This window comes from Diuraphis noxia, unplaced genomic scaffold (genome assembly GCF_037042655.1).
Source record: "Diuraphis noxia isolate RWA-SAM2 unplaced genomic scaffold, SU_Dnox_SAM2 contig0001, whole genome shotgun sequence".
Taxonomy (NCBI): Eukaryota; Metazoa; Arthropoda; class Insecta; order Hemiptera; family Aphididae; genus Diuraphis; species Diuraphis noxia.
The window spans coordinates 97235979-97249400 of NW_028301711.1; the positions used below are offsets into that span (position 1 = coordinate 97235979).

Here is a 13422-nt window from a genome sequence, read left to right on the forward strand (position 1 = left end):
ACATTAGAATTAGGTTTGGGGATAGGGATGACTCGATAAGATGTCCATGAAGGAGGAACCTGATTAGATGATAGAATGTTATTCATAATAGATAAAAGGTAAACCAGAGCATTTGAAGGGAGGTGTTTTAGCATAATAGGTGATATGTTGTCAAGACCGGACGCAGTAGATTTCCGTGAAGATATGGCTAAATTTAATTCTGACATAGTAAAAATATTAGTGAGAACATGAGGAGGAGAGTATAGAGAGTGATCAGAAGGGCAAACCTCTGATATAGAAGGGACATAGCACGGAGCGACTTTAAAACAAAAAGAGTCGAACCAATCGTCATTATCTGGAGGTCTGACAGGGTTGATACAGTTTTTATAGCGCTTAGCTGTTGACCAAAGGTGATGTATGGGGAAAGATGGATTTAGATTTGAACAAAATTTTTTCCATTTTTTCCTCTTTTCATTTTTTAATAGTCTGGTGGTTTGGGCACAAGCGTTTCGGTAATTAATAAAGTCAGACATGGAGCCCGAGCGACGAAAGTTTCTAAAAAAAAGGGTTCTGTTTTTGACAGCTTCGGTACAGTCAGAATTCCACCAGGGAGGGGAGGGTGGATAAGGATTGGTATTTAATCTTTTCTTAGGAATTGTAGAATCGGCGGAGTTGCTTATAATACTAGTGAAGGTAGAATAGGAAAAAACTGGAGAGGAAGAATTTGTCAATGAAGAGATAGAATTATGAATTTGAAGAGAATACGATGACCAGTTGGCTTTATTGAAGTTAAAGGGTAAGTAGATTGGAGGTGAGGAATCCAAATCGGAACAAGATGGTACAGGATCGGTGATTCTGTTAAAATTAGCTGTTATGATAATGGGGATATGATCGCTACCGTGAGGATCATTGAGGACTTTCCAAGATAGATACCAGATTATATCAGGGGAACAAAAAGATAAGTCAATTGCTGAGTTAGATGAGTTGGGGCGACCCACATGTGTAGGACTACCATCGTTGAGAGAGCAAAGACTTAATGAGTTAATGCAATCATAGATCTGAGAACCACGGCGGGATGCAAGTTGAGAGCCCCAAGCAGGATGAAATGCGTTAAAATCGCCACCCAGTAGCGTATTATGCGATATCAGGTTAAAAAATTCATGCCATAAATTGGAAGGAACATTAGAATTACTGGGGATGTAGCAGGACCAAAATTTTAAAGGAGGGTGTGAATTGATAAGATGCACTTCGACACCTATGATGTCAATTTTACAGTGGGTAAATCTGTTTCTGGTAGCGATATCTAAAGGAATTAGTTTGGATTTGAAGGAGTTATGGACAGCAATAGCTACACCACCATAGCCATCAGAGCGGTCGGATCTATAGATTTTGAACTGTGGCATTGTAAGGGCACGTGAAGGTAAAAGCCAGGTTTCAGAGAGAAGTGCAATTGAGCATTTATGATCGGATAAGAGGTGTTGTAAGGATGGGAGACGTGCAGGGAGACTTCTCACATTCCACTGAATAATGTTAGTATAATTGTTTGAGATATTCTGGTTTTTATATTTTTGTAAAAAAGCCATGGTAATTTTAAATTATTTTGTTATTGTAATATGTTAGTTATTGAGTCAATATATTTAGTATTTTCTTAACTGTGGTGAGGACATTTGGTGTATAATACAAGACTAATCAGAAGTGAAATTAGAATCTGGAATATTAAGGAGTGAATTTAGAGAAGATTCAATTAGGGACTGAAGAGAGGCGGGTGAGAAAGGGGAAAATAGGGAGGGGGAATTTATAAGAGATTCAGAGAGCTTAAGAGAAAGAGAATGGATCCAAGATAGATCAACAGAGTTATTGTCTTCGGTAAGGCTTTGATTAGGGAGATTGGTTAAACAGCAACCATTAGGTGAAGAAAAATTAGGTTCAACTGGTAAATTTAATTTGTCTTTATTAATCGGGGAGCGAGATTTTTGCTTTGTCTTCCTAGAATTGAAATAATGATGGTGATTATTTAGCTTGGGGAAGTTTTCTTCCTCTAGGGAGATATTTGGTTTTAATATTTCAGAAATTGGAGGCTGGCTCTTAACAATATCGGAAAAAGAAAAAGCAGTAGTGTAACAATTATTTTTTTTTTAAATTAAGGCATCCTTATAGGAAATATTTTCGGTGGCCATGATGTGTTTAATTTCTTTTTGAGTGGTCCATTCACGGCAACTACGATCAGTGGCTAAGTGAGGTTGCTTACAGAAGAGACATATAGGATCAGTGGCTTGAGCGCGTGGGCATAAATCAACCGAATGATTGTTTTCACCACAGTGACTGCACCTGGGACAGCTACGACAATATTTTTGTGTATGTCCAAAACGTAGACAACGATTGCATTGAACGGGAGACCGGACACTGGGCTTGACATCAAAAATCATATTAAATACAGAGATTATGGATGGTATTTTAGAAGCGACGAATTTAAGTTCAACTATACGGGTTTGAACGATTTTATCATCTTTTTTAATACTGATGCGTTTGAATGCATCAATTTTGACTGAAGATCGGACGCCTTCGAAAAATTCAGCTTCTGAGACTGCAGTGTCTAATTTTATTATTCCGTAAGAAAAAATTAGCGTAGAAGGTATAATTGCATTAAAGTTATTCTCCTTTTAGATGTTTGAATTCAAGCAGCAATTACCATTAAAAATTGTGTCGAAAGAAATTTTTATTTTTTTTGAACCCGCAGGTTTAATATTAGTAATACCAGTGAAATTGTTAGAGAAAAATTTAGCGGCCTTAATAGGATGCCAGTTTCCTAAATTTATATTAGCGTCCGTACTTTCAACAAGAATGGTTATAGGCCCGATATAATCTGGCGCAAACGACTTTTGTAATAAGTTGATATGTTTATTAGTGTTGGACATATCGTTGTTGGTAGTGAAGGTAGATTGAATAGAAGTAGCATTGAGTGAAGAAGACGTAGAACCAGTATCGAACTCATTAGAACGATCATTAACGATCACATCCATATCGATAGCCGTAGACCCAGGCGTAATTGCGGTTTGTGTAGATAAAGAGCTATAATTAAATGCGGAGCTAGATATATCTAGAGTCGGCGGGTTGTCAATAATTTGTTGAAAACTTGGTGAAATTGGACAAGAAGTATTTTTGATTGGCTTACCATCCCTGCCGACTATCTGGTAACCGGGGCCGGCAGTGTTTTTGACTTGTTGATTTTTAAGCTTTTTTGAAATCTGATTTTGGCCGGCACGATTTGTGCCGCCCGATGACGACGGCATAACCAACGCACAACTAAAATAAGAGCGATAATACGCAGCGAGATAAGATAAGTAGCACGACACAAGAAAACACGTCTGAACGCTAAGACTGCGAGGAGACAACTATGAAGTTATAAGTTATAACATAAAACAACGTAACAAACAATTAAAATTATATCATTTTATATTATCATCAATGCGGTTCAGTTACAATAATTATAGGTACCTATACGCATTAAATAATTATATAGGACTTTGTGTTTAAATATTATTATTATAGAGACTGCACGCACTCGGACTAATATAATATCATATTAAATCTTTATGATATTATCATCACGATGATTAAAGTTGTAAGAGTGCCGAGAAATCATTATTCATTAGTATACGACGGCGGTGTTTGATGCAAAATAGAAAAATGGGTTGACGCCGCATCATCACTCGCTGCTATGAGCAATAAGATATTTCAATATAAATACAATAATACGTCTTGCCGTACAATATTATTATTATATTCTACTACGACGGTATTCCCATATTATATTGTTATAACAATAATATAATGACGATACATCTCACCAAAATTTCATAATAAGAAATAGAATCTCAAAATATTTTACAGGTATTTCCGTTTCATAACCGTTGTTCTTTGTTGCGTACTTTTCGAAATTCTGTAGAAATCCATTAGAACACGTCGACTCTGGTCTGACATTATCATATTGTATAAGTATATTCCTGATTATAGACTAAGATTAGACAGATTATCTAAACATTAATATTATTGGGTAACAATTTGAAAGTAGATGATATTTTGGAAAAGAATAGAAAACATTTTGTCATCGATTTTAAAAAAACCACTATTTACTTTACAACACATTTATGTTGCAAAAAATTTAGCACATAGATATCGCCAATCTGTTGTCGACGAATAATATTTTATAACTTTACAATTTTTATTGGTTCGTAAGACAAAACATATTAGATTGGTTTTCGTCAAAAAAACTGATTTGTTCGAATATAATAATAACGAATCAGTCGAATCAAATGTTTAATATAATAATATAATAATACTAATATGCGTCAGTGTTGTAAGCCTGTAACGAAAGAATTAAGACTAAAATGATAAACATCAGTAATAGTCGCACATCAATCTGAATATCCGATTGGTATCCTCTCTCGTCATTCGCGTGGTTCAATGTAGTAGATCATTAAATTTAGGTAAAAACTGAATCCAAATATTATGAGACATTTTATTATTGTATATAATCTATTACAGCTAGAAATTAACGATTAAAGTGATTACACCCTTTTACTTTAATACTAACTAAAATATGTAGCTATAGGTATTAAATAGGTATATGCATTTCATATTTTCAAAAGCATTTAATTATTTAAGAGATATTAATATCGTTAGTTAATCAGCACTTTTATAACATTAAAAAATCTCTCAAAATATTCACGTCACACACGTTATAAAATATGTATATTCCTCTCAAACAAAAAGTAATATTTGACTCGATTACAACGACGTTGAGTCATTGGTGCGCAACCTGGTAGTCACAAAATTTTAACATTATGGTTGCCAAATAATTTAACTCCAAATGAAAAAATATTGTATATAATTTTTGTAGACAAGTGTTGGTAGGAGGTCACTTCGTCGAAATCAATAAATTCAGGGGCCGTAGGTCAAAAAAACTTACGCACCACTGATCTGTGTGATCTAACCCAAGAACGCATACCTCTACTGCGGAAAAAAAATGTATAAATGTTGTACAGCCGCGGCTTGTGTACAGATGCTGGTGAACTCGGAGACATTAATAGTGCCTTATTTTTGGTGTGAATACTATGTCACATGCGTGCGTGCATAATATGTTGCTAAACGCATGTAAATTATGTTAGCTACCTTCTTTGATAAAACAGACACATTTTAATTGTGTACGCCGTTTAATTTATTATGTTTACCTCTGTTTAACACAATAAGCGAATGTTCAATACTTAATTTATTTATGTTAACGAATTACAGGGCAGATGTAACCGAGAGAAACCGCCGTGCAAATATTTCCATCCACCGCAGCATCTCAAGGACCAGCTGTTGATAAATGGTCGTAACCACTTGGCCCTAAAGAATGCATTAATGCAGCAAATGACTATGGCTGCTAATCAACAGATTGTAACGGGGCAAGTTCCTACAGCAGTGGTGAGTTCATTAAACTTGTATAATATTAATTTTCAGTTAAAGTACACGAATTGATTATTTATACAGATGTAATAATGAAGCTTTATAAAATAATATGTCCGTGGCGGGATGCATTCGCATTAATAGATCAAAAAATGTTTATCTTATCACAATAATTGTGCGTAAGCGCTCGCGCACAAAAACCCACACACATATAACTATAATATGTCCTAAATGATATACGAGCACTCTGTTGCAAAGGAATTACGATTTATTTAATTACATTTCGGAGGTATAAACATTTTTTTTTTTTAAATGTAAAACGAATGGTTTAACGATAATATCATAATCTACATAATCCTACGCTGATCAGTTATATAACGACGTATAATTGCAATTTAGAGCACATTTATAATTTAGCTAGTACTATAATTATTATTGGTTCATAAATACGGAATAAATAACATTTATTTTCCAATATTCAGTAATCGGTTTAACTGTCAATAAATAATATGATGATATTTAGTGAATCGGCGTACTATAATATATTATTATTATTTTAATAGGTATTTGCGTGGCATCAGAGATATATCTATTTGCGTATATTTGCGTATAATAACTGAATGGGTCGATGTTTTTGTGATATAGATATAACGTACTTTTTGCAATAATAAAAATAACAGTTATTATTAGCAGGTGCATATTAATCAATTATGGAATATACAATCAAGGAAATAAAACCTCAAAAAAACAAAAAACAAATTTGTTTATTTTTCTATTTTGTCATATTTCATTAGACATAGTATTTTGTTCTAATTTTCTAATTAAAAATGTATATAAATAATTTATTGACTATCAATCTATTAATTTATCAACTGACCTGATTCACTTGTTACGTAAACCCGTAATAATATTATATCATGAAGTTAATGAATGAAATACAGCTAGGACATAAAACCCAAAACAATTATCTATATAAAAGTAAAATTAAATTTTTAAGTAGATTTTTTAATTTTTTTTTTGAATTCCACATGATTTATAATAAAAAGATGGGAAAATAAAAATTTGGTCAGTTCAATAAAATAAAACAATTAAAATAAAAAATAAATAGTTGGTCATATTTAATATATGTCATAGTATAAAAAAAAAAATGGTGAGGTACACAAATTATACATTGTTTTAATTATTTAAATGCATTTTTAGAAAAATAAAATTTAAACTAAAACTAATATTGATCTGAATATTTTTTTGGTTAGAACTAAATAATGTCTAATAGGCAATATATACATATTTGGTTTTGGTTTTCATGCCTTTTAAGTTTTAGGTTTTGTTTTTTATTTCGTCTATCGTGTTGATAAATGATATTACCCATACATTAAGGGTGACAACATTAATACAGCATAAAATTATTACCATAATGTCAACGGTTATCAAAAAATATTATAATATTGACTGGGGCTTTGAGTAGATCAGTGGACTATGGTGTGGTTTTATGGCGTTAGTTGCAGGTCAACATGCAGAGGAGACAATCCGATGTTCAATATATTCAAAACTTCGTTTTATTTATTTTTTTTGCAATACGAATTATTTTATGCCTTTACGATTGTCAAACATTACGATGGTGAAGTACTTCAATAATAATTTATGTTGGAAAAAGTATAAAAGCAACCTCGGTTTGGTTTTTAATTAATCAATGGCATTTGTTATAAATTGTTATCCTGCCGTGGTTGCATAATGCATGTTGTGCCTGCAATGTATTATTTACCATCGTATGGTTTCAGTTGGTGCAATTTACGATTCCTATTACTATAATATTATATATATATATATGTAGCACCGATGGTAATAAGCAATAACTAATAATATTTTAGTTTTTGCTCGTTCGGCACTTCCTAGCTATAGATTTATAATCATTTCGATCGTTTCGGTGGCAACGATTTCATCTTTGTCGAGTAAATGTTCAATATATTTTGTTCCGGGCTACGGTGTAGTCGCTAACCTTCAGTAAGTCAATACGTTACATTCATGAGAAATCATTCAACCCCTTACCGACAGTTTTCCAGCACTCACAAAAAAATATTTATCGTTTACCAACCATACTTTTAGTAGGTAGGTAAAACATTTTTTTTAAATCGATTATCACGCCCAATCGTGTTATACTTGAAAAATTGGTATATATTAATTTTTTTATATTACAATTAATTTTTTATTTTTTTTTAACAACAAATATTTGAATATATTTGATCACAATGATTTTTAATTTTAATTTATTTAATGCTATTTGATAATATGTTTACTTGCACATAAAAATATATCGAACGCAACATTCGTAAATATAAAATGATTACTAGTAAGGTACCTATTCAAATTAATAAGTGAATCCAAAAATTTCTAATTTTAATAATGAAGCAAAACGGTCCCGATTTGTTTTTATTTTGACGAAAAAAAATTTACGGTGGAAGAATATCGGTAGGTATTAAGATGCGACTTGCGGCGATGGTGGCTTAGCAATATTTATCGTTTTTCGCAGAAGCGCCGTGTACGACTTAAATCGATGTGAACAATGCAAAAATAAAAGCGAGATGTAAAAATAATATTATATTATAATGTTAAATTTTACGAGAAGTCTCGGGGGGCGTTCTTCAGTATGTTCTGGCCAGTACGCGTAATGTTGATAGACGTTAATGCGAGTTGGTGTCTAAGACGATGAAACGAGACAACGCGTTGTCGTTACAAACCAATATCTCACTGAAATAAGATGAGACACGCAAATCGATGGTTTTTTATTATTATTATTCGTCCCGAATATTTTTACTTAGTAAGTGCCGCTCGGCTTCGTAATTGAAATAAAACAATTGAGCAGATTGTGAACTGCTTAAATTCACCTTAGACATATTTTATCCATGAAATCGTTTAATATATTTCATTTTTTAACTGTTCATTATATGGATGTTTTTTGTACACTGCAGCAGTGATGTTGGCCATCTTGCTTAACTCACGAGCTGACAACTTTTTCAATTTTCTTGTCTATTTCGGTCGTCCATAAATAATATAATATTATAGTGTCTCTTAATTGAACCCCCACGTTGTCGTGAATGCGTCTATTCAATTATTGAATTGTGTCGAAGTGTTTGCAGGCTATTGATGACACTTAATAATAATATTAAATTAAATTAAATTTTAAAAATAATAATTAAAATTGTATCAATCAATTATGGTTTAAAGGCTATGTCATTGTCATACACCCAATTTCTATGAAAGTTATATTTTATATTTAAACATTTTAAAGGTAACCGTCCTATTTATTATTTAAAAAAAAAAAACATAATTTTATTTCATTTCTTATTGAACAATATAAAAAAAAAATTAAAATCTGTAATAATATACCCGAGTATGTGTTTGGTGATCAACAAAGTTTAGAACATTAAACACAATAATACTAAAATATGCCGTCATTCTTTGATGTTGGACATTGGATAATATATCTACCTATTTAGGTAAGGTTAAGCTAATTGAGATGCTAGTGAAATGAGTACAATATACATCTTTAAGTACCTATCTATGAATAAAAGTGACTTTACAAAAACGTAACATTTTATTTGAATAACATTTTTGTTTTGTTTAAAAAAATAATTACCTATAATAGGAAAATATTTACTATAATTACCATCTGTGCAACTTAAGTATAACATTCTAAAAATGTTCAATATAATATTATGATAATATTATAATATTCGATTAAAAAAACAAATACGACGACCAAAGAGAGAAGAGACTTGACCTCCTAGCTATTTCTCTGCAGGTTAAAAACAAAATGAGAACCTCCCTTTTTTGTGAATTTTTAAACAGATGGTTCGTTTGAAGATTCTGATGTATATTGAAATCGAAATTTAGACGAATATAGTTCCTGAATCATTCTACTACGAATCACGCATGTATACCAAGATCTAAGGTTTATAGCTTATTAAATATTTGAATATAACATTATTATGTATAGCTTGGTACATATGGGCAATACATAAAACATAAAAAAGATGTTGATCAATAATTTTTAAACTGTATCAGTTTATTTGTTTTTTGTTCTCAAATATTTTTTATGTTTGGCTCAACGATGATAACAGTAAAAATAAAAATATAACAATAAATATGGTAACAAATGCTCAAAACCTGGTGTATATGCACGATTTCCAATATCTCGTAAGTCCAGTCATGGTATAGAGATAATTTTGTTTTGTATGATCATATTAATTTTATATATTATATTATATTTTATATTTAAATAATTAGTATTACATTTTTTTGTTTTTATGGTTATTTTGTCAATCAAACAATAAACACCTACATCTAAGGACCAAGTTAATCTCATACGAATTATCTGCTGCATATTATTCCCGCAGTGTCTAAATACTGAAGTATATAAAAAAAAATCACTATGCATATTAAATACTACTAGTAGACATTATTCCATGATAAATCGAATATCGATAATAAAATCTTTTTGATTTTATCAAGTCCCTACATGACCGTTTTCAAAAAAAAAAAAAAATAAATAAACCTATAATAATGCACAGACAAAAAAGAGGCTTACATTCAGAAAAAAATGCTACTGCAATATAGGTAACATTTACACTTTTACGGCCTTTTAATACCGTAACAAATCTAGGTATTTGAAAATCCTATCTTTGAGTACTTTATTTTAGTACTTACCCACTTTATATTATCTTTTTATGCGTAGCTACCCACTTCCTTAAAATGTCAAATAATCAGAATTATAATAAATAACGTACTGCGATTCAAGCATGCGAATGGTGTGACCTGAATGGTGAGGCAAATCACTTCGTATAATATACCTGCTACGTTATAAATTATTATAATATGGTATCTGATAATAATAATAAATTCGAGTGATGTTTCACTGGTTGGTGGGAAAGGGAGGGAGCGGCCCCGCGGTATATGTGTACATAATAATATGACGAATGTTCGATGAATGCGTCTTACGAGGGATCTCCGAATACAAAATACACACACATGAGCAATTCGCGAACACTCGTCGAGGAAACGGTCTCCTCGCGCCCACCGAATCAGACTCCGTCAGCGTAATACGTGAACGAAATACCAGATTTTATTATTACTATTTTTTTTTCTTTACAGCGAATAAAACAAACCGGACGTGAGATTCGCCCTTATCGCGGACCGCAATACATAGAATAGACGAGCACTGATTACATGATTTTTCACAGACGTCGAACGGGGTGACGGCGACTGCGGGATTATAAACCCCGTGCCATCATCCCATATAAAATAAAAATTTATCGAATTGTTTTGTTTCCGTCTATCGATCCGACGCGTGAAATGAAATGCCAATAATATGGTCGGTGGTATAGGTACCTACTCTCTAGTCTTCGTCGTCATCCTACAATATTATACGTACCTATTATATAACCTATATGTATTATTTTTCAGCTCTGAAAAATGTTTATTTCGTTTTCCGTTGTTCCAACGAACATTTTTGTTATTATTATTATTGACGTTTCACTTGACAATATTCGATGCATAATAATATGTATAATAGTAAAATTACCAAATACATTATACCTACTCGTGTAACAATGGGTATTGCTTTCTGGACACGTATCATCGATGACGATGATGATATCTAAAAGTTGAGCGCGTGAGCATCGTAATGTCACTATAAACTTTATTTTCTCGACAATAATAATAGTATTGAAATATAGTCATCGTCATTAAAAAAATATTATTATGATACTTATACAACCGTAATACTAAACAATACTAAATGTGGGCTTATCGGATGTCATCGCGTTACTTTCCTGATAGTCGCTTAATTTGTTCTGTCTTAAATACAAACTTAAAATAAAATGAATATATAATATGATCACTCGCTAGTACTTTCTCACAGGTGGTAAAAAAAAAAACCGTACGAATTATTATAAGTGGATGATGAAGTAAAACTAACGTCCCCTTAGACGCTTTTGTTGCCAATAATAAGCTAACTTGCAGACCGTATATACAATTATACGAAACGATATAAGTGAATTATAGACTATGATAATAAACCATAGATAACTATAGTTTATCTAGGTTCGTGACGTAGATTTATTATTTTTCGTCACATGTATGCAAATATTGCGTGCACATAGACGTGGTATCATTATTATGACCGCATAACAAATGGTGGTTAAGACCATCATATGAGATAGGCCCTGTACCAGATCTGTAAATTCAAATATAGGATTCACGAAGTACCTGGTGGTAGTTTAAAGTATTGTCTGCAACTATAGTATATAATAACTATGCGTCTATGCATAATGCTATACAATTTATTAGTGCACGCGCATCGATCTCTCAACACTTAAATTCCATTTATTTCGACATTTAATGTTAGTAATATAAGCAGGGCCGGTCTTTGTGGCCATCATTGCGGCCATAGCAAGCTTGTATTTAGATCTTTCACTCGTGTCGTATGCTTATAATAATAAAAGGGTGATGTGAAACCTGCAAATGGGGATTTATGCTGTTTGACGCCCAAATTTCGAAGAGAAAAAATTATTAATATTCAAACGGATCCGTCACGACATTATTGTTATCATATTTCGCACAACGTGTCCTGTCAAATTTAGCAGTCCGTGCGTGTGCACGATAGACACAGCCTGTAGGGTTTGACTTATGAATTATGAGTAATGACTATTATCATTATTATTATTATACAATACTATTTCCTATATTCAATTTTTCTAATGACAGACAAATCGAATGCCATCGTAATAATAATACTCTCGTCGTTTATAGTTTTACGTCGTGTCACGGCGGTATATCCGGCGATTTCGGTGCCTCGCATAATTGCACAAAATGTCCTCGCGAATAATAATAATCGTATGCGGCTGGTATAATCGCCGGAGAAGGAATGCGAGGCAAAAGTGTGCGCGAAAAAGAGAGAAAGAGAGAGAGAGATACAGAGAGAATAGTCGATGATTTATACGTCCACGCCCGAGCGTCACGCAACCTTTTAAGCAATGCGTTTTCTGCGCTCGATTTCAGCCGAGTTGGTATTAATTACTTTCGGTTTTAGGTGCTTGGAATGTGTGCACAGTACACTACAGTATACACACACACACGCGCGCGCAGAGGTATATACGCACGCACACTCACATCAATTTCATTATTAAAGTCGGCATACCGTCGCGTTGTTATTATATTTTTATAGAGCTCCGTTGTCGCAGTGGCGCCAGTGGCGGCGCCCGTCGGGTCTACCTTGATAAAATATATTGCATGATTGTATAAATAAATAAAAATAAATGTCGGTTTAGTTAGGTTATAATACCATAACTACTAAAAACATTAGTTTCCAAATATCATTACATCGTATTGTGAAAAACGTGTTTATTTTTCAAAGTTCAAAAGAAATAAAAACTTCAATAACTTCGGGTGTGGCTTTAATAAATTATTACGCAGTTTCGGCGAGATATATAGATTGAACTAATAAAATATTATGAATATGATTTGATGTAACTGTCAACCGCCGTTATATTGCAGCGTGACCCACAGGATGCTAAATGCTAAATGGATATTGGATTTAAATAATAATAATAGAATATAAAAACGTTGCCGGTGGATGCTTCGCGAAAATAATAAATCCGCCACGACAACTATAGGCTACAATATAGTTCTGGCGCCGCCGTCGACGGAGTAATGTATTGTTGTTATTATTATTATACGATTAAATTGTTACGATTTACGATATAATATTTTATAGTATCACGACACATTCGGCATTGTGAGGCCATAAAAAAAAATGTATATAATATAAAAAAAAAAACGCGAAAAACGCACCCGAATCGATTTTTTACCGCAGCACAACGAACGATGGCCGATAACAAACACGATCGTATAATGTAATATTCGCACGCATTTGGGTGTTGTGGGTGGGGTGTAGATGGGTGTGTGTGTGTGTGTGTGTGTGTGTGTGTGTTCCCTAAC

The 13422-nt window shown here is 32.7% G+C and overlaps 1 protein-coding gene and 1 pseudogene across 3 annotated transcripts in view; one reads left to right on the forward strand and one right to left on the reverse strand.

The window, feature by feature from the left end:
- LOC107169459 (splicing regulator muscleblind) overlaps positions 1-13422 on the forward strand; it is a 186139-nt gene that overhangs the window by 153255 nt on the left and 19462 nt on the right. For all 3 annotated transcript variants that reach the window (XM_089215649.1, XM_089215647.1, XM_089215648.1), the window contains one exon: positions 5272-5445. In XM_089215649.1, coding sequence (XP_089071775.1) covers positions 5272-5445 — 174 coding nt within the window. The remainder of the gene's footprint in view (positions 1-5271; positions 5446-13422) is intronic.
- LOC149062591 (uncharacterized) lies at positions 866-2419 on the reverse strand (annotated as a pseudogene).